At 40.0% G+C, this 26670-nt stretch overlaps 2 protein-coding genes across 9 annotated transcripts in view; one reads left to right on the top strand and one right to left on the bottom strand.

Annotated features, from left to right (window-relative positions):
* Positions 1-7831, top strand: part of LOC116816978 (transcription initiation factor TFIID subunit 4-like) — a 213288-nt gene extending 205457 nt beyond the window's left edge. For both annotated transcript variants that reach the window (XM_075073847.1, XM_075073846.1), the window contains one exon: positions 5644-7831. In XM_075073847.1, the coding sequence (XP_074929948.1) occupies positions 5644-5811 (168 nt within the window). In that variant the 3' untranslated portion in view covers positions 5812-7831. The remainder of the gene's footprint in view (positions 1-5643) is intronic.
* A 2893-nt stretch (positions 7832-10724) lies between these two features.
* KCTD15 (potassium channel tetramerization domain containing 15) overlaps positions 10725-26670 on the bottom strand; it is a 58891-nt gene continuing 42945 nt past the window's right edge. For all 7 annotated transcript variants that reach the window (XM_032766688.2, XM_075073843.1, XM_075073844.1 and 4 more), the window contains 3 exons: positions 25863-26007; positions 17265-17570; positions 10725-11077 (listed from right to left, as the gene is read on the bottom strand). In XM_032766688.2, the coding sequence (XP_032622579.1) occupies positions 10922-11077; positions 17265-17570; positions 25863-26007 (607 nt within the window). In that variant the 3' untranslated portion in view covers positions 10725-10921. The remainder of the gene's footprint in view (positions 11078-17264; positions 17571-25862; positions 26008-26670) is intronic.

The following is a 26670-nucleotide window of genomic DNA, read 5'->3' as shown; positions in this document are numbered from 1 at the left end:
CAAGCACTCGAAGAAGAACTAGGACTGCCACAGTCTGCTGTGGGGGAGGCAGGGAAACAGGAGCAGCAGGACAGCAAGAGTCTCTGGGAGGAGCTGCAGAATGAACCTGAGAACTAAAGGGGGAAAAACCCCTGGGGGCTGTAACCGAGGGTGAATCGAGCAATTTGTTTGTGTTGATTTGACCTAAGTTGGACAATAAAACTACAGAGAGAGTGTGCATCGCAGCAAATCCTTAGTAAGCTGGGGAGAAGTCCTGCCTTGTGATAGTGCTCCTGCAGCAACATTTGTTTTACATAAAGACTTATCTGTCCCTTTATGACCTCCAAATTCAGACTTTGGTTACTATGCTATGCTCTCGGCAAAGATCGCCTTCCCAAATGTCCCAAGTGGAGTCATCAAATCTTGGGTTGACAAAAATATGAGGAAGTGTGGCGAGGTCTACATCCAAAGCAAATGGCTGCATTCATATTACATGGGGGAGATGGAGAAGTATCCTCTTTGCCATAACTGTATCTGTTTGCAGGGTTTATTTACAAATGGTTGCCATCCGCCATCAGTTACGGGGCTGATATAACTCTACCCAATTTCTCCAGTGACTTCCACCAACACTCGAACATGCTCATTCATTTGCATTGTGCCTCTGCTGCAGAGCTCTAATCTGTTCCAGTGCCCTCTTTCACCTATCTAAATTTTATCCCAAAGATTACCCTCTGATCACAAAGGCCTCTCACTTTTAGAGCCAGATAAGAGATGCCCCGTCTCTCGGTTGAGTTAATTGAAATTGGGGAGACAAGACTCCCGGTATCTTCACCCAATTTACTTCCCCCTGTATCAAACATCTCCCCTCCAAATACCCCACCCAGGCCCTGTTGTTTTTGAAGCTACATTCCTGTGTCAAAATACAGAAGTCTGGACCTCAACTATCCTTGCCCCTCTCCTACCCAGACATGACAACTAGGAACCCCAGGAGCCACAGGCATCTGTGTCTTGGCTTTACTTTGAACCGTTACTTCATGATTCCCACTTCTGGACCTTGGCTTGAAGTGTTAGTCTGCCACAAGAACAGGCCATGTAGCCTGGGAAGAAAACTAGTAGATCTGTTTTATCGTTATTGCCTTTCTCTGGGTCACAGAGACGCAGTAGCCTCAGTTCAAGATTGTGTTCAAAGGACAGATGTCAAGACTGAGTTGTTTTCTGGTAAAGGAGGGATTGATAAAATATTAAATGCAGTCTTCTGCACTTGCCCTTGTCTTTGTATTTCCCAGCAAGAATCTCACAGCGTTATCTCCACAGTTCTTCACCGTTTTTAAAACTTGAATTTTTTTTTTCAGATTTGAGGAAAAGTGTAACTTTTTAATTGGTTCACTATTGCAACCCCTATTATATAACTTAAAAATACATCCTTTCTTACATGTGTAAATTAGGCAATTCTGCTTGCTAAAGGTAGTAGCATACTTTTTGTGAGCGGTTAAGCCTATTTTTAATGTCCATCTGGTGATGTTACTGTAATTTAATGCGTAGGGGCATTTTGAGTCTCTCTCTCAGTGATGGTGGATGTCATTTTGGGTTAATGTCAATGAAAAATTGTCTGTTTTTGTACATTCTGTCACATCCACATTGAGTGTGTGTTTCTTTGGAACATGTCTGGTGCTTATCTGGTGGTCTAGTGTAGCTTTGAACAGTATTTGATTTCCATCATTTTTGTTCTACTTTTCCTGAAATGTCTGTTTTGTATAGGAGACCATCATAAATGCAGCAGACAAACTGAGAAATATGTCCAAAATACTGCATTACATGGGAAATGAATTTAAAATGCCTCAAATGTGCCCTTAAACAGGCCAAAGTACCAGAGTTACCCTTTTCTGCCATTTCTCGCTTTTAGTTCATAGGTTCAAATCTCACTGTCTCAGACAGTTCGGCAATCCAACAGTATCATTAAAAAAAACAGATATATACACAGCCATCTGCCCTACTGTACTGCTGGGATCTGAGCAAAAAGCCATGGAAGTCTAGAGAGAGATTCCTGTTGACGTCAGTGAGCTAATCTCTGCAGAGAACGTGGTGGTACCATGTGTTGAATGCTTGCTTCTGTATTTGATTTCCTGAGCCTCTCTTTCCCATTCTGCTCTGTGCACAAGTGCAAAATGAAGATACTCAATTCACTTTTGAGTGTCACGTTGCAGCCTGTGCATGGGCAAAGCACAAAGAACATGGGTGGAGCCTAGCAGAGAAGAAGAAAACTGCTCTGTACTGTCTTCTTATTCCTAGAGATTTGCAACCTGAAAAGTGAATATAAACAAACCCACCCACCCATCCCAGTGGGATGGAGCAGCAAGGCTGGACAACAGAAAATGGAATAGGGGGTAGAGAAATGAAGTTGCCCATAGCCAATTTCTGTATGTCCTTTCTAAATGAAGGGGCAGAACAAACTGAAATGTAAATATTTTCCTGGTCTAAATCCTGTCTTCTAAAGGTCCTTCTTGCATTAAAAACAGTAGTTCATTTCTTCACAAAAAATAGTTATGATATATACATTGAAGTGGGCATGATTCTCTGACAGCTTGAACATGGTGGGCTATGAAATAAAAGTTGTAAACAATTTCTAGCCATTTATGTTTTTATTAGAGCTTTTATCTTTGTGACTCCTTTATTAATTGCTATGGATACAGGCAACACAGAGCTTATTAATGAAAAATCTATCACACTGATAAAAATGTGTTTTTTGTCAGATATGCATTACTTCAATCTTACTATGCCCGACAATTAGTTTTAACTGTGTTTGCATTCTTGTAAATAATTTAAAAAATCTGTGGCAATTAATAGTGTATGTTTTTGCCATATGGAGCATTGCAGAATGATTTTAAGTACAGTGCGATACCAAACAGGAATTGGTGTCATTCTAAAGTAGAGATTGCATTGACAGGTTTAAATTAGTGTTGTCAATTTAAATGCACTCTTTGTTCTAAAATTGTTCATAAAAATCCGCATTGTAAAACTAAATCACAAAATAGTATTGGATAGCTGAGTGTCTTACAATACTGGGGCTGGTATGAAAACACAAACCTGGCTTTCAGGTTACAAATGTCACTTTTACTCTACCCGCTATAAAAAAAATATGATCTTCCCAACAAAAAATTAAGTATTTCAGAAAATAAATGTAATGAGTGTGATTTATTTCATCTTCATTCCAGCCACTTTTGCCAGTGAACACATAGTAACTTATTTGCTACAGTGGTTTTCAGACTATTTAAAAAAAAAAAAAAGCATTTGCCAGCTTTTTTTTTTTTTTTTTTGGAACCAAGCTTTCTATGAAGAAAATGTTTGAGAAAATTAGATCATTTCATTCTATTAATACTTTACAGTTGCAATATGTGTCTAAACTGACATGCTATAGTAGTATAAAAGTATTATTAGCATGAGTTTGGAATAGTTTCATTTCCTCACAAATAAGTCTGTCACGGGTCCAGCATTAACTGTGCTGGACTTCAGGCCAGCGTAATTTGTAGGAGGGGGAAAGGAGGTTCAACATTTGGAGTGAAAGAAGGAAAACATGTCTGAGTCAGGTCACTTAGAAAAAAAGTTGGCTTTTTGGAGTTTTGGAATAATGACAATGGCCCTGGCAGAAACATATGAGTGATCAGAGTGCAGGTGAGAGGCCGTCAGAAGGTGCATGATACATGCATTTCTTCATATGGTTCTGCAATTTATCATGTGGATATGGCTGTCACATACATGGTACAGTAAAAATAGATGCTCACATGATGCTCAGGGCTGGCTCTATGTTTTTTGCCACCCCAACCCAAAAAAAAACCAAAAAATCCAAAACAAAACACCCTTCTGGAGCACCACTGCCAAAGCAACAAAAAAAAAAAAAGTGTCCAATATGCTGCCTCTGAAATTGTGCCACGCCGAGCACGTGCTTGGTTTGCTGGGTCCTAGAGCGAGCCCTGCTGATGCTGGTCCTGCTAAGAATGCGAAGTGTGACTTGAAACAGCTAGAGTAATGGGCTGTCCATTGGAGAGGCCCTCGGGCTTCAGTGCGGATGAACAACCCTTTCAGTTGCTGCAAACATTGTCCTCTTTGTGGTAAAATTTAGCTGGTGAATCTTTGACTTCACTGTCCCATTCGCAAAATACAGCTCTACACAGGGAGCTCCCAAGGTTTAATCCTCTGTAATTGACTGTGGTTGTGGGCATCTCCACTGCCCATCCCCCGTCCTGTACAGCATGTCCACATTTGTTCCATGACATTCAGAGCCTTTTGTTTTCATGTTGCTGGGGAACAGGATTTGCTCCATTCACAGTAGTTTAATAACTGGACAGAGGAGAAATAACTCATGAGCAGTATAGTCATGAAAGTGTGAGTCTCTCTCTCAAGGCTAGTGAAAGAAAGGGAATGAAGAAATCAGCCACTCTGTGCCCTATTCAGAATGTATTGTACTTTTCCTCTTCAGGACTAGAGTTGCATATAAGTAAATGTTTTAATGTGCTGCAGTAAAGATCCTTGAATATTAAACTTTTTATCTTAAGAAAAAAACAAAAAAAAACCTTGGGAGCATTTTGAAGAATGGATGAATCCAAGTAAGTTTTGGGTTTCAAAACCGACTAGAACTCTTCAAAAACATTCTAGAAGTTTTTCAAAATAATTTAGACATTTCAGATCCTTATTTTCTAAGTTATTTGCTGTTTTTCTTTGTTAAAAATCACCTGGAAGCAATGAAAAGTTGTACAAACCAACAGTGGTTTCCTAAATGGAAAAATCCTCGATGTTCCAGTGTAGCAGGCTTTCCATTCTAGAACCAACAACATTCTAAAGGGGCTATAAATTGTGGACTGAGTTCTTAGATCTTGAGAATTTAGTGCTCTGGTTTTAAGATCAGTAATTGAGGCTAGTATAGTGAATGAAACTCATCTCTGCACAGAGGGCCAGCTAGCCCTGGACTAGTTAGGTGCAGAAACTATTTAACTTGGCTTCGAAAATGTTTTTCCTAATGCTTGTCTGCACTACCTCATACTGCCTGAGGCTTCTTCTCATGCCAAGTTTTTCGCCTGTTTAATTTTGTCCATCTACCAGCTGAGGATTGATTGTGCCCGCTAGCAAAATTGCATCAATCTCTCATCACCTTGGGCCTGTGTTGGTGCAGCCCAGAGGAGAGTATCAGAGTCTAGTCCAGACTCAGCTGCCCACCCAGTCAGCTACTAGAGTAATCACACTAGCCACATGTTGATATACATCCAGCACATTCTTCCAGTCCTGGGTACAAAGAACCAGGAACATGGTTCAGACTTACACACCAGCCCTCTGATGACCTGAAGTACTGCTACTAAGCTAGCTTCGAAAAAGACTTTTGACGTTTTAATGAGCTAAATATTTCTCTTGTGTAACCTGACAGACTTAAATGAAGTTAACTAGAGATGAATTGTGTTTTGCATAAACAAGGAGGGCCCAATCTCATAAACATGAATGCATGTGGATAGGTTTACTCACGTTAACTCAGTGGGACTACTCACAGTCATAAAGTTTCTGACGTGTAAGGGTTAGGCTCATAGTTATCAATTTAGGATACTAAAAAAAAAAAAAATCCAACGTGAAAAGAATCTTTGCTTTGCTGTAGAACATCAATGGTCTTTATTTCTCTTACAGGCTTTGGGCATGACCAGTGGAGGTCAGGCTGGTTATGGGGCCTCTTCATCCAGACAGTATATGCGACAGAAAATAACTCGAGTAAACCTCAGGGACTTCATCTTTTACATGGAACAGGAAAGAGAAACTAGCCATTCTCTCCTGCTTTACAGAGCTTTACTTAAATAAAGCCAAGAATTGTACTGGTTTTCTCATAGAGAAGCTCAACCTGCATTGAAATTCTGTAATTTGAATGTGCCTTCTATTTTTTTTTCAGATGTCAGTGTTCCAGTAGTTTGTTTTTGCAAAGTTGTCAGACACATGCAATAAATCCCCTTTACATAAAATGAAAGAAAGAAATGAAAATGTGCAAAAGGTTTTTAAAGAGGTTAAATCCATGGATATGATCTATGCTTAAAGTTTTACGGCGTTTGGCCATTTTTAGATGAGGCTAACCTGAGTAGATGAGAGGGGAGTTTATACAAATTCAGAGCCGGATTGCAAATGCTTACACAAGTCATCCCACTGATGACACGGGGCAACTTGTAAGAAGAGTTTTAGGATTGGCCCTGAAGGATGGTATTTGTTTTATTAGCAGTATGTTCAATAACAGTGCTAGCTTTTCTCTTTCCTTAACTTTTACTAGCACTGTTTTCAGTGACTAACCACAGTGATGCCTATTATAATTTTAGATTAGTTACAATTACAATTTTTTGCACAGCTGAAAGAGTAACCATCCTGCACTCCCACAAATTTTATATATTTATGATTTTTGCTTTTACTACTCATTTGCTGAGCCAGTTCCTAAGTGTATGAAATCTGTGCATTCAGGTCCCAGCTGAGTCACCTTGAATAGCTTCTAGTTGTTTTCTAAATCTGCTCAACTTTTTGTACATTTGTAGCAGCTGGTTAGTAACATGGATCTGAGTTGTTTTTTTATTTTAAAACAACTTTACTGTGAAGAGTATGGTTTAATTGTGGTTTTAAAAATGAGAGAGTAAAGATTTGAGAGTATTCTACACCGATTTTTAAAGTCATAATTAAAACCAGTTGTGATATAGAGGGGCCAGTCCTGCTCTCATTGGAGTCAGTGGGAGCAGTATGAAGTCCTCAGGGTCCAATCCTGCAAGGTCATCAGTGTCATCACAGAAGTCACTGGGAGTTGACCTTGCCTTGCATGATCAGACCCGATCCAGAAAATCACTTAAACGTGTGAAACTTTCAGCATGTGAATAGGTGTAAGTACACACACGTGCTTAACTGCTTTGCCGGATTGGAGCATAAATTACCAAAGCCAATGGGAGTCTTCTTAATAGGCTTTGGATATAGTATTCAGTAAGCAGGAAGACACCAGTCATAGTTCAGCCACAACAGTATTTTCAGTAACGACTGAAGGGAGGCATTTGCTTATTTATATTTTCAAAATTTACTACTTTTATGCTTGCCACTTTTTTGAGGCAGTATTTTTTTTTGGATGGGAAACAATACTGAAAGCACAAATAGAACTATCTGTCCAATAGTTTTAAAAACAATTTTAATTATATTTTAAGGTTTGTTAAAAGCAGAAAAAAATTTATACTGCTGCTATTTAGCCAAAAGATTATTCATACCGTATTTAAGGCCAGGAAGTGTAAAATTATGTTTTAATGTACTGATGATGTGTACATATTGTTTATAAAGACCCTGTCTTTATTAGAATTATGTTATTTTGATTATTTCTGTACATACTGGTAAATACCCCAATTTGTGTGAAAACATATTTCCTTATTTGTACTTATTTTGTAAAGAAATAAAACAGTTTACTAAAGTAACACATTTGAGCAACATACAGTATTAATTTATCAAACATTAATTTCAGTTTCACATTGTCCTGTAGTTTTTAAGCACTGTTCAAAAACATTTTGCATTAAAATATTAACAATATCCACAAAGAAATACTAAAACTGAGTATTTAATGTTCTGTTGTGCTGATCCTTATTATTTGTCAAACATCTAATAAAACTGTCAACAAACCTCGATGCTATTAAATACAGTCAGTGAATGCACACAACATTTGCTTTCTTAAAGACTTGTCCAATAAGCACAACATAACATTCTCCTTTCACTTTTCTCTCAGACTTGGGAGCACAGTGGCACAGAACAGTACATGTAAAAGTGCTAGAGAAGACTGAAGTTCTCAAAACCACAGTTTCAGTGCTCAGCAAAGAGATTCCAAGTTCAGTGAAATTAGATTAAAAAACCAAGTATGTTTACTTTTCGGCCTTCAAACTAAAAGCATTTGCTGTCTGCAAACCACAGTTTTACTGGAGACGTGATGATATTTTAAAAACTTTTACGTGACACTGAGCAATGTTCTTAATCAAGCTGTGTTACTATGGTTTAGGACAGAAGTAAAAATTCACATCAGTTTTTGCTGATATTGCTACTTTAGAATATGGGGATATAAAAAAGTAAAAGAGATACAAATGAAACTGTAATAAACATTAAATCAGTGACCTGAAGTCGCTAACTAAAAGAACATGTCCTAGCTTAACTTTTCCCTTTTTAAAAAAAAAAGGGCATATTTCTCCTAACGAAGTGATTGTTTCCATATGTCTTGCTTGCTGCAGTGCTGTTTTGCAGTTAATGTTGTGATGTCATGGCTCAAACTTTCCATCTCAAGTTCACATTTAACTCAGTTGGAGCAGCCTGGAATCTTTTATGATGCCACCTTACCAAACCGCTGTCGGTACTGTAACTGCTTTATTGAGCTATAAAAATATGGTGAACACCAAACAGAAGAAAACAGACAAACAAAACCACAAATACTTAATGGCTCTCTACATACATCTAAAGCATTCTGCCTATGGGCTTGATCTTGAGAGGAGCACAGGGCCTTTCAACTTCCATTTTACTTCAACTTGAGCTGAAAGTCTTCACCCCCTTGTAAGAGGTGCTTAATATCAGTTCCTACTGATACAACCCGGGACACAGGCAAAAACTCTTGTTGATTTCAGCAGTTTTGCCTGAGTAAGGGCTGCAGGATTGGCCCATACTCCTGAAGTTTGAATGTACCGTAACTACAGAAGAACTTTCCTCTCCTAGTTGAATGTTAATGAATGGTACAGTATGCACAGACACATAAGGGTCCAGCCTCCATTTCTCTCTGCTCAGGAAATGAATACAAAACCGGAATATACATGGTAAAAGCTAGGAGCTAAACTGATGCTTTAAGGAGAATTTGAACAGAAGTTGAACTAAATCTATAGAATCAATAAACAAACACTGTTTTTGAAGAGATGGCTACAATAAGCTCAACTCAATCAAAGGCCAGTGGAAATACAGCCCAAGCTTCTTACCTCTCTTGAAGAGTGTGGGAGATAGTGAGTGTTCATTCAACTTGCTGCAGTTTTGATCTTTTACTTTACAGAAATGTTTATGGCATGAAGTTCTGTATAAGAAATGTGTATACACAAATACATGACAATTATACGTTAATTTTTTTTACAATATTAAATGTATAATATACAATTCTACAGATATCTTACATAGAAAGGTAACGTAGTGCCATCTTTTCAAATATGGCCGTACCTAGCAATTTTATTTAGTGTGTCAAACAAGCATAAAACCATGAAATAAAATAACTTTAAAAATCTTTAGACAGATTTGGTCAAATAACCATCAACTGTTCTGCTAAGGTAGCAGGCCAGTGGGCTAAGATTTTCATGAGTGACTTGTGATTTTGGGTGCCCAATTGGGGGAAATTTGAAGAAGCCTCATTTTTCAGAAGGCATTTTCCAAAAATCAGAGCCACATACAGTCTCCAGCATGGGCACCCAAAATTACTAGGCACTTTTGACAAATTTTGTGTTAAACTCCAGGTCCTAATTTCTGCCCAAGTAATCAGATGGCATTAGAGAAACAGAATTGTCAAATATTGCTGACTATTTAATACTCAGTACCTTGTTCTATATAGTTGTACTTACGCATCTAAAAACAGTTTAATTAAAATTCAACATCTACAACAGTATTCTATAAATTATAGTGGGAGAAATTAAATTGCGATTAACACATGAATTAGTTATTGAGGACCCAATCATGCTAAACAGCAGTAAACAGGATTTAGCAGAATGCTATTTATATACTTGCACCTGCAAACACAGTGCTGTCTCCTGAGTTAAGGAAGCTGCGTAAGTCAGAAGAGTTGATACTGTATTTGTTAAAGGAATAGTAACCTCCTACAGACAAATGGCTTCTTTAAAGCAAAAAATACAGATACAGGGCAGCTAGAAAATGAGTATTTTAATAGTAGTTCAAAATTAATAGAAGGAAAAATAAACAAAACCTGACCTGTTCCTGTCAGACAGAAAAATATGGGGCTTTATCATCCTTTGTAAAAATTCCCGGGCCATGGAGAGTAGGGGGTGTCCAAAATATTTAACACCTGCTCCTGCATGTGGGTTTTAAGTATATTTAGTAAAAGAATAATGAAGCAATGGCAGATGCTTTGGCAAATGCTTGGCAGAACCACCACTCCAATGATGATGCAAAACGTTGAAACTCTGAGAGAAAGAACAAAATTGGCATCTCAAAAGAACTATAACTCCACATTTGGGGCCTGTGCTGTGCTGTTTTGATGTCAGATGGCCTTACTAAAAAATCCCTACTTTTGCACATATTAGCCACAACTAGTCCTCAATTGTGTTTAAAGTATGAGCACCAGATGACTATGAATTGGTCCTTCTCTGATTTTGTATTCTGTACACAGAGTTATTTCAGTTGTAAATGTTTTATAAAAATAAGCCATTTGCTTGCACAAATGAGTTACAATCACAGAAACGTAACACAACATATGGAGGTGTAAAGGTGTAAATCTGATATGAGAGAAGTGTGGCATTCAGACAGGGAAGATACTCAGTGCAGTTTTTAAGGTACCATCTTCCTTTTGGTGGACCCTGTTTCATTGCCTTATACTATCACTGAGGAGGGAAGGGATGGTGTCAAAAGAACTGTCGTTTCTCCAGCTGACATATTCAAATTGCTTCAATTGGTCTTTCTGCAGAAGCCCAATCAAGGGTCAGTACTTTGTGAAGCTTTGCCTTTTTCAACATCACAGCTGTTCAGTTGATCATCATGAAAAACAAACAAGTGGTTTTTCAAGTGTGTTTCATGGCTGGCTATGTGACAGGTAGTTTTCGAATATCACTAATTGGCAACATAAAGTCACAATTTGTTTGCTAATACTGTTTTGCAAATCCTTAGTGTTTCACATAAAGGACTATTAAACACTTCTATGGTTACAAAGGAGGAAGGGCTGGTTCTAGTCCAGGGGTTCTTGCTTTATTCTGATTGTTGGGGTGGGTTGTGGTCTTCTGTCCTCACGGCACAGCACATATTCACTGAACTGGGAGGAATCTACCCCTCCACCACACGAAGCTGCCACGTTAAATCCCTTCTGAAACAATCTTTCTAGCACCTGCAATGTGAAAAAGAATGCAGATTAATTTTAGCCAATTTTAGGCATTAGGGAATGTGATAAAAGCATCCTGGAGCAGTGGATCTGAATGATGCATTTGGTCATTCCAGATCTGATCGAATGAATATTATACAGCTATAATTTTATAACTTATTCTTAAATGACTACATTGTGATTAAAGTCTCGCTTACAGCAAACCTCGGTTGAAAACAAAAAATTAATCAAACAAATAAGCACTCAGCAGAGCAGTTCAGTACATTATATAGTAAAATACTGGACTGCAGTGATATTGATGCTCTCTCTTACAGGAAAATAACACTAGGTTTAAGTCATAACAACAAGTGCCCATAATTCATTATTAATATGGAAAGTCTCAAGGAAAAAGGGCTGCAAAGATTTTGAGCCCTTCCCAAGCTCAAGTAAGTATCGTGGGTATCTTTTGAGTGCCACCTCCCAAGGCTCTCTAGCATCAATCACACAGACTCCTTCTCTTCCTAGAATTTAGTGCTGCTTTCATGAATGGGATGGGGAGGCCAGAGACAGGTGGATAAGAAAACAAACTGGTGCAAGCAAGTTAATCGTATTCTCCACGTATTTTTTTTTCTTTTAAAGAAAACTTGGGGTGATTTGGATGCATGAGTTAAAGCAGCCCAGAGGCAGCTTTAATTTGCATGACTGGCACTTAATGCTGCAGATCACTGTTGGCTGGATGACAGGGGTCATGTTTGCACATGGATAAACTGTTGATGAACTATTTCTCCAACAGATTAGGTGTGCACACAGGCTTTTCAGCAGCAGGTATGCCTGGATGCTAGTTTCATGTGCTTTTCTTCGACAGCCATGGGTTTGAAACCAATCAAAGAGAACCTCACTTACTCGCTCTAGGTGGGTCAAAACTGAGTCAGGGGCAGTAACATTGCACAGAATCGTCTGCCACACTCCTGTCGATTACTTTCATTGCTTACGCTCCAGTGCCATAGGGGGCCTTCACTGTTCTTTTCCTGCTGAAGTGCAGCTCTAAGGGCTGGAGACTGATTAATACTACTTTTGATAGGAACATGCAGTGAACACTCTTTTTCATATGGGCCTAGAGTGTACTTTAGCAGCAGTTGTTTAGGCATCGGCAATGACTATATCAGTATGGGAAGAATGGACTTAAGGCAGTTTCCTCATGCGTCTCCCAAATAGGCCAGGCAATGCCTATGTACTGCTATTGTAGGAGCAGAACAAGAGTCTGTCCTCTGCTACATCCCATTGAGTTCAGTGGGGAAACACGGGTGTAAATGGAAGAAGAACTTAACCCACTGTGCACAATAAGATTTTCTGAATAACAGTGCAAAAGGAATCAGCATACCGTATTTGAAATCTGCATCCAAAAACTCTTCTAGCCAAACTTTTGGACTGTTACACTATGAATATTCTTTAGGCCAAGTACTATGCAGTAAAGTGCCATAGAAATGATCCACAGAGGAAATGCTAATGTTAGCATATACCTTTGAAAAGTCAGGATAGTGTCTTTAGTTTGTTTAAATGAACTGACCCAATACTTACTTTACAGACAGGAAACACTGTTCCTGCCTATTTTGCTACCTATAAATGTCACCAAAGGTGAGCAGATTGTACTATTCTTAGAGTACATAAAGATCTCTCTCATAATAGAGGTATCATGTAAATCATCGTGTCACAGAACCAGAACATTTGAGTCCACAACAGTAAAAACTGAGCTTGATTATTTAGCTAGTTGAAGCTAAGTCCTGGCATGATCTATTGACTAATTTACCAGCAGGACTGTCGGGCCATGCTGTTGCCTTATTTTAAAGATTGTTCAGTTGACTAGATATTTTGTCCCAACAACGCAATAAGCATAACGTTAGTCTATACTACTGGGTGGGGAGAAAACTCACACAGTGTTTGTATAGGATCTACACTACAGAAGAGAAACCATTAAGCCTCGTAATGAATGACATTAGATGGATTTTTTTTTTTGTTCTGCATACTACAAATGCCATCAAATCTCATGCTTTAAGGCATGAAGTGATCACTAAGGGGGAATAAAAAGGAATCTCATGCCAGATTTCTGCCCTGGCCCCCCCATGCACATAACCATGCTAATGACGATGGGCATTCTTGAGGATGTTGCTTCTTTTGCTTGCTTTCTCCAGAGGCAGAACACTGAATCAGACTAGCCAATGGTTGAACTCAGTGTAGTAGATCCATGCTGGTTCATTTGTGGGAGCCTTCCTTTGGGGCCTCTAATATGAGCCAACAGCAGTTCAAATAGTTGAGTTTTTGGAAGGCAACTAAAGCTTTGTGCTCATTAGCCTAGCTTCAGAAGACTGGCAAGGAAAAGGAAACGCTCATTCTAGTGCATGTGTGCCTGAGTCATGCAGTCTGCTCTGAATCAGCTTGCCCTGGGAGCTCCGTCTGACCCTGGGACAAAGTGATTTGTGTTCTAATAAAGTTACATCTGCCAAATCTCTCTGACTTTTGCCCTGATTTTTACGGAGTTTATGTATGTAAGAAAATATTACAACTGAAGGGAAGAAAAGCCACCCCAGCAATTGAGAAGAAAACAACAGACAAGAAGATGAAGGAAAGAGGGAGAATTTGGGGTAAAAGTATGATTTAAAAAATGAAAGTCCTCCCCCTTCTTCAAAAATGAAAAGAGGTGGGAGCTGGGATACAAGCAGATGAGGGGCAAGAATGGGATGCAGGGCACAGTACTATTTTGTCAGCATTGCCCCTTCTAAGACAGAAGGGAGATGCCAGGAACTTGATCAGAAGCGCTGATCAAGGTGTCAAGAAGCTGTAGGGAAAGCCAGAGGCTGGCATTTATTTTGCAATAGACTTAGCCTAGGCAAGGTGGAGACAAGAATCAGTCTACCCCTACAGCAGGTGCTGCGTGACAGATAGGTCTCCATTTAACTGGAATGAGAGAGGTGGGATCGATGGGTCAAAGCTCAGTGTTGGCATGGATGTCAATAGCTTTACTACAAACTTTTTTAAAAATCCATTTGCTTATAATGCAAAACTAGTGCTGAGATGTTGTTGGCTTAGTCCATAGGTATGGCAAGCTGCATGTTAGCATACGGCTCCGCTTTACTGAGCCAGCTATATAAAAACACACAAACCAGACAGATGTTACATCTTTAAAACAATGCACACAGAACAAAGTGCTACCTATGTGCTTGGAGAACTAGACTGCAGGCTGTAACCTTGTGTTTAAAAATGCAGGTATCATCAATTTTCTAAGCAAGAAGCAAAATGGGTAAATCCTGTAACAATGCTGCGATGTTTAAATATTGTACTATTTTAACTGCATCTTGCATTAGATTATACTGAATGCTATGAGCCAAATTTACAGAATGCCACCTCCACTACATGTCTACAATATCTGTGTGTGCATGTTGCGCACCACTGTGTGTGCAGTTCCTAGTACACGCAGGAGGCTGAGTGTGCTCTTGCACATGGATAAGTGGAAGCCATATTTTGTAAACTTGGCCCTAAGAATATGTTGTACTTCTTTAAAAAGTAAGATGGCAAATATATGAACATATCTATAGAATAAAATCTGAGCTACTTTCCTTTAAGCCTCCAAAGACAATATGCCAAAGAGTAAATGAATCTCAGCTGCGATTTCCCATAATCAATATGAAATAGTGCAATTATGTTAGGATTTAATATAGTCTCTCTGCTAGGCACTCTAAACACACAGAGAGATGAGCTATTATTTTGTTGGCAAGGTCTCCAAACAGAAATATGATACCTTAATGCATTTCATTTAAATTTTGCAGAGTGATATTAACAAATATGGTCTTAATTATAAAGTATTGAAATGTTCAACATACACAATTTTCACAGCATTTTCTCTAAAGTATATTCATATATTTCACTAAGTCCTATTGTCAGAAGACTAAAAAAATAAATTATAGGAAAACTTTATACTCTAAATGCAGATACAAATGGGAATTTTAAATCGAGGGCTGCTAATTTTTTGGCCATAATCCACTAATATGTTGACACTGTTTTACATGTACAGTTTCTTATGAGTCCTTCATGATATTTCATGAAAGAATTTGTGTAAGTTTCAAAGAATTTATAAATGTTGCAATAATTGCTGTATATCAACCAGGAATGCAGGGTACTGGAACGAACTAATGCTGAAAACAAGCGCCCCATTAAAGAACATGAAGTATGAGCAAGTTACTTTTTGCTTTTCTATGTGACACTACTCTACTCTCCACAACTCACCTACCAAAACAAATGCTTTGGACCTCGCCCGAGTGTTTGTGTTTACAGTGCATTGTTGGGTTTGTCATTAACTAGCATGAACCTTCGTTGTTTTATTTCTTTTCAATTTCTTTAATGCACCTAACCATGGCACATACACAATCTGCACTAAAACAGCTGCACCGACACCTTTAAACTGACTCACCGAACCTATCTAGACAGCAGACACCCCCTTCCTCAGTGGTGCAGAAAGCTTGTTAAAATGCCATGTCACCAGCAAATGGCCCTGCCTTTGACCCACCTCCAGGGACTCCATTTTGTTTGGTCAAAACAGGGCCGCCCAGAGGGGGAGGCAAGTGGGGCAATTTCCCCCGGGCCCCACAGGGGCCCCCACGAGAATATAGTATTCTATAATATTGCAACTTTTTTTTATGGAAGGGGCCCCTGACATTGCTTTGCCCTGGGCCCCCTGAATCCTCTGGGTGCCCTTGGGTCAAAATGTGACCCAAATGAGTTTAAACCTCACTCAAATAGAAAATGGATGTGGACCTGTGCAAAACTAGCCAAGGGCATTGAGTTCATCAGCTGAGCTGAATGAAATGTTTGGGAGTGTTTGTGTGAAACCAAAATTTGCCAAGAGATCTGTTTTGCAGAACACACCAAGGAATGTTATTAGAGTAACTTTAATTAAAGAGGAAACTTATTAATGTAAAATATGGATTATTAAAGCAAATCTGCATATATTATTATCTGTCGGAATGTTTTCAGCATATTCAGTGCTCAGAAAATGTTCTAGATTGCCAGCCTGGGTGACTGACCCTCTGCTTAGTCACAAAACAGGTACAATGGTGGCAGCGCAAGCTCTTTCTCGCTGCCCCGCTGATATGCCTCTCCTCTCACATGAAGGGACCACCTCTAGGAGGCTAGACAGAGCTCTGTAAAGTCTGGTTGCCCATTGCTCCCTCGCCTTTCTGATTAGATTGCTTAGCGTACGTTGCTTTGTGAATGAGAGTCCACTAGGAAATGGCCCCAGACCTCAAAGTCTTTCCCACCTTCCAGCTAACGGAACAGCTGTAGATGTTAATAACCTTGGAACTGGTCACCCCGAGATTGGAGGCTTCATTTCTCATAATAAAAATCACCGAAGACAGACATCCTCCTTGCAAAATATTTTAAAGATATACATCCAAAATAAGAGAACTTTATTTTGCCTTGACTAGTGAATGTCTGTGTTAACAGCATAATCAGCACTGTTCTTTTCACTCGGCACAAGGACTACTACAAACTTCTGCAGCTTTGCCCACAGTTGTATGTGTCATTCCCTATCAGGGACCAGTTATAGCCCCCAAGACAACTGCCTAAAGACCAGCCAGGTATTTATTCCCACTTCCATCCACCTATCAGTCCAGTTATCATTTTTTGTTTCATATGTTTAATTTTAATCTTAATGTCAAAACTCTGAATAGAAAATTAAATACATTTTGTTTAAAATACTCCGGGCAATTTTTATAGAACATCCTTTTGAAAAAAAAAAAGTGCAGAGATCAATTTTTTTAAGTCCATCCCGCAGGCACCATCATTTAATTATGAGCGAGACATAAATTATGCATTTACACATTGTTGCATTTTCTAGAAAATGGCATGGAGATTTTTTTTTTTGTAGTTTTTGGAACTCTCTTTTTCTTCCCAGGGGCACTTTGGAGGGAAAAAATGCTGTGGGCTATACATTGATGAAAAAATTAGCATTTATCAGTATAACACTATTATGAGACCAGCATGGCACTAACATACACAAAATCTAAATCTATTTTTCTGCTTAGACTTAGGAAAACCTAAAAGGCTGTGATCTCACCAGGGAAAAAATAGGTAATTGAGCAGAAGCAAATAATCTGCATATAACTAAACATGAAATAAAAAAAGTTACAACATGAGACAGCATTGCTTAAAAGGCCATTACCTGCACTGAATTCAACCGGCAGTATCCATTCAAAGGAAACCTAATAACATGGGTTGGGTCTTGGTTCCAACCTGCATTTACAGAGTTGCACATGACATCCCCAGTCTCAGGGAAGATCTCTTCTATTAAAGCTTTCTCCCCACTCAGTGCAATCCTTTCCCCAAGATCTGGAGTCACTCTTACGACCAGGCAATCACAAGGCTGGAAATGTTTCCTTTGTTCTTTCTCTTGTTTCCATCGCTCAAGTTCCTTAATCATTGGCTGCAGCTGGTAATACTTTGCTTCTTCATATAAAAGATTAAAGTCCTATAAAAAGGAAAAAAGAGGAGAGAGAAGAAACGCTTATGGTTCTCTTTGTAAAATGAATATTGTTCTCCTGTGACCTACTTAGGCTTATGTATTGTCAGCAATAGCACAAAGTCAACAGGTATCCAAACTATCTTACTCTTCTACTATGTAACACCTACAAAGGAAGCCACACTATATTAGAGTTTTAAATCGTCTTGAACAGACTGTGAACTTCCCATTGCTCTGAATCAGTCTTTCATGTTTATTATCCCACATGCTCAATGTCAAAAAGCTTTTCTTTTGGATTAAGCAATCCAAATAACTGGTTGCAATAAGCAGGGCCTGCTGATGTCAGAGGAGAGAGAGACAAAGCTTTATTCTTTACTCTTTGCACAACTCCTGAAATGATACGTATTTAACTTCGTTGTTGCAGCTCATACAAGTGCTACCATGGAGAGAGAAGCCTGCCCGGTTTTCATTTTAAACTCCCAGGTTTAGTGGTTTTAAACTCAGCTGTGAAAACTCCCTGCAGGCTAAATCTGCAGCACAACAAGGAAATGGCCCACCAGCCATTTTCTTAAAAATAGAAAAATATGTTTAAAACGTAGTTTGGGACCTGGTAAGTTCCAATAATGCAATGAGCACATGCATGGCTGCAAGCTCATGTGTACTCTTAGCCATCTTTTAAACAAATACTTTTTACCAGCCATTTGTCCATCATGTGATTTGTTCCCTTGGGTAATTAAAACAGCTCAGTGAATTGAGAGAGGTAATTTCGGCACATGCTCACTAACTTCTTTTCAGCAAACATTTCTGGCGGCTTTCTCCATCCCAGACTAAGGGCACTAGTGTGTGCTGAGGGAAAGGGTGCTGACAGCCCCCAATCCTTGGGCAAGCAGGGAGTGCCAGCACAGTTTCAGATGCCAGCCAGAATCCCTACTTAGAGCATAAAACAATGCTGGAAGACAGCAAGCAGTGGGGCTTGTGCATCCCCATCTCAAAGGCTACATTCAGTTTGGAAAGCGAAAAACAGAAACGACTGAGAGAAGGTGACAAAAATAATAATAACCCTTGGACTTTAGCACCTTGCATGTGAAGAATCATCATTAACTACCCCTTAGAACAGCCCTGTGTAAGTATTATACCTGTTTTCAAATGGATATGCTACGGGTCAGAGGACCAATGCTTCTTCAGCCTACAGTCAGCAAACATATGGAAACAGAACCTTGGAGTCCTTTGCTCTAACCACCAGAAAATGCTCTGTCTAGAAGCATGGAAGGGATATGAATACTCATGAGAATGAAACTATTGGGCTAGAAAAGAGAAGAGTTTGAGGAGACAAAATAAAGAGATATACAACAAAACTTGGTACAGTGAAAGCCATTTGGTGCTTTCTATGGATCCATAACACAGGAGAAAAGGAACTAATGGTAGAATCAAAAGCCAATGAATGTACAAGGAACACAAGGTGTTACTTTGTAACAGCATGTAATCCACCTGTCCGATCCACCGCCCCAAGGTATCATTGAAGCAAAGACTTTAGCAATGTCCATAAAAGATTTGACTGTTAGGACCAAATTTGGGACTGCAACTCAGCTGCCTTCGATGGAGGCCTATAGATATATGGATAGGCAACTTAACAGTTACCCTTGTAATCTCCTAACTGTGCTAGTGTATCTCCAATCCCTGGCTTCTGGCAGAAGCTTGCTGGGATTAGGGAGCATGCACTGGTTAAATGAATTGTGGGGGTGAGTTTGTTTTTCCTTCTTTTATGGCATCAGGCTTAGGCCACTATCAGGGGCAGGAGACTGAAGCAAATGGAACCATCACAGTTGCTATGCAAAGCAGTGAGCCGTCAAAGTGCTGAGGGGGCCTCCTCTGAAGGACTGAACCCCCCAGTTCCCAGCATCCTCCAGGGCAGTTGAGGACGTTCAGCACCTTGCAAGAATGGATCCTAAGGGAGACTAAAGAAAAAGGAGATGTGTGCTGGCAGACACGACACCACATCAGTGTCAGACAAGAAGTGCTGTGAAGAAAATCGGATTCATGCATGGGCATAAGGTAGGAGCAGTAGAAGATGATCTGACCTAGGGTAAGCAATGGTGTAAGAGCCTTACTTCCATACATTGTGATCCTTATTATGCATCACTGTTAACTATCTGCTGCTTAATAAGGACAAAAATAAACAAGATATAGTTTCAATCCTCCAGTTTTCTGTGATCAGCCAAAACAAAACAACAAAAAAGATGTGTTAAGCCAGACTCAGATGACTCCATTTTTGATCAGCCCACACTACAAACTGCATATACAACCTGAGTTGTTAAAAACAAAAGTTAGCTAGAGTTATGAGTGCGCACACACCAGTTTCAACTTCCTGTGTTTATGCAGCAATTCAAAATTGTTTAAAGCAACCACCACCACAACAACAAAAACAGGAAACCATTTCCTCCCTCAATTACCAACTCAGACTGGAATATTACATGGCACCATTTATCCTGGAGTACATATTTACAACTAGTTTACTGCATAAACCTGCAAAAAAGTGATTTGTAACAAATGTTTAGAATCCTTTAACTGTACTGGGATGAATGCTCTTAATACTGTAAATGCAGTTGGGGTAATCTAGGCAGGCAGTTATTTCTGCCTGGGATTCTGTAAGTGGCAGCGAAGGGAGTGATTTGCCTGTCATTCTGCAAAAAAGATAAGGGCAATAAAATGTTATTTTTTTTAACTGAGAACTTAATGACTGACAGTCCATGAGAGTGAAGTCCTCTATTAATTCACAACACAGCAGCAATGGAAGTTTCACCATACTGCTTCCCCTATTCATCACCAGCATGCGCTGGTCCAAAAACTGGAACAAATACAGGCTTTGCATTTGGTCTTGCTCCTGTAACTTAAAACCTGGTGACTGTTTAATACTTGATACCATGTCTGTGATTGGCAAATTGTCTAGTCAACTGAGCATTTTAATAATTTTAAGGAATTTTTAATATTTTGGGGGGGCTGGCCAGGGGGAGAGAAGAGAATCTCAACAAAATCAGTAACAAAGAAAACACACAGTTGCAGGCACCAGGACCTGATTCTCCGCTGTCTTGCACCTGTGTAGTCATTTACCTTTGCAAAGTGAATGTAAAATGCTACTCTTCAGAGCTGCAAGTGTCCAGGGACAACCATTGATTCAGAGGGCAAGATGGAGGAGAAGCCAGCCCAGACTGCATTAGCACAACACCTGACAGTGAAGTCCTACTAAGAGTACAAGAAAAATCTCTGTTTATCTCGCCAGTCACCCTATCACAGGACAAGCAGGAAATTGTTAAAGGAGCCCCGCCATTCATAAATGTGTATTTGTATCAGACTGGAAATAAGGTGTCAATTTTTAACAGTGAGGGTAATTAGCTATTGGAACAACTCACTAAGTGACAATTTTTAAATCAAGAGCGGATGTTTTTCCAAAGGATGTAGTCTAGCAATTAGTTTGGGGCACTTCTATGGCTTGTGTTATACAGGAGGTAGACTACATTATCACAATGGTCCCTTCTGGCCTTGGAATCTATTAATCTAGTTTGAGGCACACCCAAAAACGGGAGCATTCTACACAAACAACACTAGCTAAAGTTGTTGTTATTATTATTTTGGCTACCACAATGGCACAGGCTCAGCTGCTACACAGAAACCCAGGCTCAGAAGAGACCACAAGCTGCTGCAGATTTATCTTGTTGCTAAGCAAAGGGCAGTGTATGCTCTTAGGGACAAATCTGGTGCCTGCCTCCAGGGAAGCTCTGGAGTGGAACCAGTGAGGTTCTGCTGGGCAGCAGGGCAGCGTTCCAGACACAGTCCCTGCATGGAAATCAGATCTACAGTCCTTCCCCGCCTCCCCTTCTCCTCCGTAGGCCCATGATGTGGATTTTGTCCTCCCTGAGAAGGGAGAGGGTGATGACCACATGGTTTAACATGGTCTGCAGGCCCCGCCAGAGAGGATTTCCATCTCTCCATCTTCCTGTGATACCCAGTGCACAGCCTGGACTCCAGCACTGTGCTCTGGTCGCATATGGCTCTTAATTCTGAAGACAGAGGAAATGTGCTTAACTGGTGCCCCCCCTCCATTTGCTAAACTTTTTAATACCTTATATTTTATTCCATTTGTAGCACATTTCACAGCTTCGATGCAGAATTTGCATGCATGATTTATCCCTGTCATACAAGACTGACTGGCAATGTCCCGCCTCTTACAGACCTGCAAGGGCATGGCTGACTGACAACACTCTAGGAGGTTCAAGGAAAATGTCGCTCTCAGAAAGTCTGAAAGATTCCACGAGATTCTACAAAGGTCCAGAACATTCTAGGAGGTTAGTGAAAAATTAATCCACATACGGAATACTTGGAACATGTAATTTCAAACATTCTATTTTTCCTTTTGTCGCTAACAACAAAAAGAGCCCACCGCCCCCCAAGCCTGGCACCTCAGGCAGCCGCCTAGGTCGCCTGCCCCTAAATCCAGCCCTGGTACTGAACTAAACCACTCAGAGCATGCCTCCTATCAGCTACTATTCTGAGGGACACTGATGGTGGTCTCAGCAGAAGAGGAAGGTTGTTGTGGCTCCCACTGCTGGAAGGTTTGTGAGAAAACTCAGCCCATCTCACAGTTCCGGGGGGTGCTGATGAGAAGCAATATAAGGGACCGTTCAGCAAGTGTGTTTGTGTGCATGTGATTTTCCTCTTTTTCAGGGAACTGCAGCTTCAGACCTCTCAGTCCTGGCTGGTTATTGGCAGGGCTGTTGTATCAATCCCCTCTGGAATTACAACTCCTCACCTTTGTTCCTACCAACTGAATTAATGGTATAGGTCTGTTATATCAATTGAAACAGGGAACCTATGTGTAGTGGGCAGTGGACCATGCACACACAAGCCAACTGGCCATTCCTCAGTACCCAGGATGATGTTTAGAGCTAGAGAGAATGACCAACAAATCTTAAGAGACAACGTTCTGCCTTTCTACAAAACACTTTATCTTTCTGCTCGTGATCTAGACTTCATGGGTATGTCTCTAGCTCTTTGCGCCTCTGCTCTGCCTGTTCAATAGAAACAAGAACACTTCCTCCTCTCCCCACACTTTGCTGGTCTTGTCTACTCAGATAGTAAGTTCTGTGGGCAGGACCTAACCCTTCTGCATACATGTACAATGCCTGGCACAAGGGGCCCCATTTTTGGTTGGGGACTTGGAGTATAAATAGCGGGCCCTGAGGGCTAAATTCTGGTTGCAAATGGCCAGGGGAAAATTCCCCTGGAGGATGGGATCCTCCTGGTGGCAAAAATCCAGCCACTCCTCCCTGACACAGAGAGCATACCAAAGGAGGTATGTCTACACTGCAATTAAAAACCCACTGCTGGGCCGTGCCAGCTGACTCAGGCTTGTGGGGCTCGGGCTAAGGGGCTGTTTAACTGCAGTGTAGACATTCAGGCTCAAGCTCTGGGACCTTTCCACCTCAGTGTCCTAGAACCTGTGCTCCTGCAATTAAGCAACTCCTTAGCCCGAGCCCTGCGAGCCCTGCGAGCCTGAATCAGCTGGCATGGGCCAGCTGCAGTTTTTCAATTGCAGTGCAGACATCCCCTTATGGACCTTAGGCCAGTGGCTTAAATGAGAGCAGTGCCTAGCTGCTCTGACTCCCTGAGGCTGAGCTGGTGCAGAATCAGGGATCTCTAACCAGCTCCCTGTCTGCCCTCCATCCCCTGTGCTGCGCAGAGCTTGGATGCAAGGGAAAAATCAAGCCCAGCAACTAATAATAATTTCAAAAAAAGTCTAAAGCATCACTCTGTACACTGCTTAGAATCCACAGAAACATGAATACTGTATAATCTGTTAGGAATGTTGATCTCAGGAGGGAGACCGGTCAGATGCAGAATACTTTCAAGTCTTGTCTTATTAGTAATTGGAACTGTAGTTAATATTCACCGTAAACACACCAGTCAAACTTGATAATAAAGAATCACTAGCCTAGGAACACATACTCCACTTTCTCTGCATTTCAGTGTTAACTCAGTCTGAAAACAACACTTAAATAGCAAACACACAAACACTGGTGTGGTACTAACATTCCAAACTTTCCAAAATAACAATTTGAGCAGCAGTTCAAGTTGAAAAGCAAGTTGCTTAACCTTGAGGCTACTAAATGACTTGATTAAATTAAAGGGGTAAAAACTAATAAATATTCAAAACACTTGACAATGCTTTGTTTGACATAAAAAACATTGAATGCAAGTCTCACTGGAAAACCTGTAAGGTTTTTATACCTTAAATAATGTTTTGCATTTAGAAACACAACCGATTCCATTTGCAGCCTCTGATTGTTGTCTTCTGTTACTTTAATCACACTGGCAAAATTACAAGATTTCTGTGAAGTTAAAACTGTTTACAGTGCAGTTTTACAGTGCATAGCTTTGCAATGCATTCTTCTATGCATTTTTTTTGTCGAGTTACTCCTTACCTAGCAATACTTTGCTTTTGTTCTGAGCCTTAATTATCCTGGGGTCTACTCTAGAGCTATCTCGGGGGAGAATAAAATAAAAATACCATAACACCATCCAAGAAGGCAGCATAGAACAGTGGATTGAACATAGTCCTTGGAGCTAGGAATGCCTGCGTTCTACTTCCAGCCTTGCCACAGCCTCTTTGAGGCTGGCGTACACTTGGAGGATACGCATTCTTACATCCCCTTGGTTCTTGTTGTACAGCGTCTCTAAAATCCATCCTCCCAAACCCTTGACAATGCCTTGATCTTCTCTCCCAATTACTGCAGCCTCCTCCTCCCAGTTCTTCTTGGCTGGCTCCCACCAGTGTATCCCAAATATGCTGCTAAAATCATCTCTCTCTCCTGCCATTTGTGCCATGTCCCTTTTCTATTCAGATCCCTTCAATGGCTCCTTCTCATCATGCACAAAGAGCTTGTAGCCCTTAGCCTTATGGTCCTGGCCCAAGTCCACTCCTACCTGCAGCTCTTCTCTCATTTTCCCCATCTGCCTTTCTGCTCTTCCACCCCAACTACTCCATTTATAGTCGTCTCTCTCTTTTCCACACTCCACTCAGAACCATCCACCTCTTGTGCACCAAACAACCACCTTCTCTGCACACAGAGTGCTGAAGACCACAGAATAATCTACGAGAGCCAAAACCTTGCCACTGCTTTGAGACCAGATCTTCCAGTCCCCATTCACATCATATACTATGTGCCTGCACTCTGCTGTCTGACCAATTTAGACTGTAAATTCCTTGGAGCCAGGGCCATGTAAGATTATTCTTGCTATATAAAAAACAAAAATACCTTATTTGTACAGCAATGGCTAAGATTTGGTTTAGATTGGGGAAATGGTTATACTCCCCATTCAAAACTAGTGATGATTCCCATTTGAGGAATGCCTCCATCAAGACCAAATTATGCACCCTATCTGGTTATACATGAAAGCTGAAATCTTATTGAAAATCTAGGGGCATTCCCCCTTCCAGGGGCATGTCTGCCAACTCCAAATGGGGATATATTCTTATTTTATTGTGGCGTCAGTGACCTGGTACACTACGTTTTGTATCCTGTTGTCTTTTAATTTTTGGGCACGTGCCTGGATATATCAGGGCATTCGTTTTTGTAAACCCAAATATAAATAAATCACCTAGAAGGAGATTATGTCTCACCACTCAACCATCCAGAATTAGCAAACTTGTCATTATCTACAACCAAACAATCAAAACGTATTGCTCCGTAGAATCCCCTCAATAAATTGTATTCTCCTGAGAGCACTTTACCTTTCACAATCTGTGTTAGGGATCATTCCTTGAAAGCAAAATGTCTTAACGAGTTATGTCTAATACAAATCCTCATGGGTTTATTTAAGATTGTGAGGGGTTTTTAAATCACCAATTTAGATTTATGCATCTTAAATTGCTGTAGCTATCAAATATAAAACATTTCTTTAAGGTGCCGAACATTAAACTGTGGTAAATGTTAGCTGTTGCTGCTGCCGCTTTTTAATTGTTGTTATACCCTGATAAATAAGCTAAAAATGTGAGAAAATAAAATTAGTTTAGGAAAAACTGATTTAGCCTTGAGCTTCATCATTTAACTTTTTATGGTATCCATGACAACCACTGGTCCATTTATTAAATCATAGCGTCCCCAATGTAATACATAACTACTAAAAACTCTAACAATAAACATCAACATTTAGTTAACTGTGTTTAGGTCAAGCACACAAATAAACCGACACCAAAATAAATGACAGAATGAGGAAAAAATGGATTGTAGACATGGCCTCATTTACCTTAAAGTTATCTGGGAGTAGCAGTTTAGATGTCCTTAGGAAACTTAATATGTATCTGAAAATTTCACCATCTCGATCAATGAAATAATGTTGTTTTAAACTGTCCAAGACAATAGGCTCTGTGCCATTAAACAGACGACTTATTCTGAAAAAAGAAAAGAGAAAAATGGGTAGAAGAAAGACAAAATTTCATTAGATCCTGCAGGCTTAGAAACAGTCCAGCCAATTCAGTTGTCTCAGTTCAACTTGCATAAGGATAACAATAATAATGCAGTATCTTAATTCTGTAAACCCTGTGACAAAGGAGAATGTGCGCAAAGATAGCTGTTACATACATACGTGTATGTAACACACACACACGTGCACACACACACACACATCTATACTGATGGAGAGAGGGCCCTATCCCACAACGGCTCCTCATGTAAAATTCTCATTGATCGTGACAAAGGAAAATGTGCGCAAAGATAGATGTTACATACGTACACGTATGTATATAACACACACATAGCTCTATATTGATCTCGCAATCGCTCCTCATGTAAATTCTCATTGATCAGAATAAAAGTTGAAAGTAGGGCCCATAATTTTGCCAGGAGTATTGCCTAGATTAGAAGCTTTTTGCCCTGCAATAGGCTGGGCATAGCTGATATGGATGTGAGGCACTAACTATGTAATAAGTTCCTAATTACCATGTACAGCTTATCCTGAATTGAACTGTGTTGACCTTCTAGTCAGTACATTTTTCACCAGATCAGTTCTCATTTGCCAAAAAATGTTTCTATTTTTGAGAAGACCGTTTAAATTA

The sequence above is a fragment of the Chelonoidis abingdonii genome, chromosome 19 (assembly GCF_003597395.2).
Source record: "Chelonoidis abingdonii isolate Lonesome George chromosome 19, CheloAbing_2.0, whole genome shotgun sequence".
NCBI classification, from domain to species: Eukaryota; Metazoa; Chordata; order Testudines; family Testudinidae; genus Chelonoidis; species Chelonoidis abingdonii.
The sequence above is the reverse complement of the archived record's forward strand: the minus strand, read 5'-3'. Positions and strand labels throughout refer to the sequence as shown.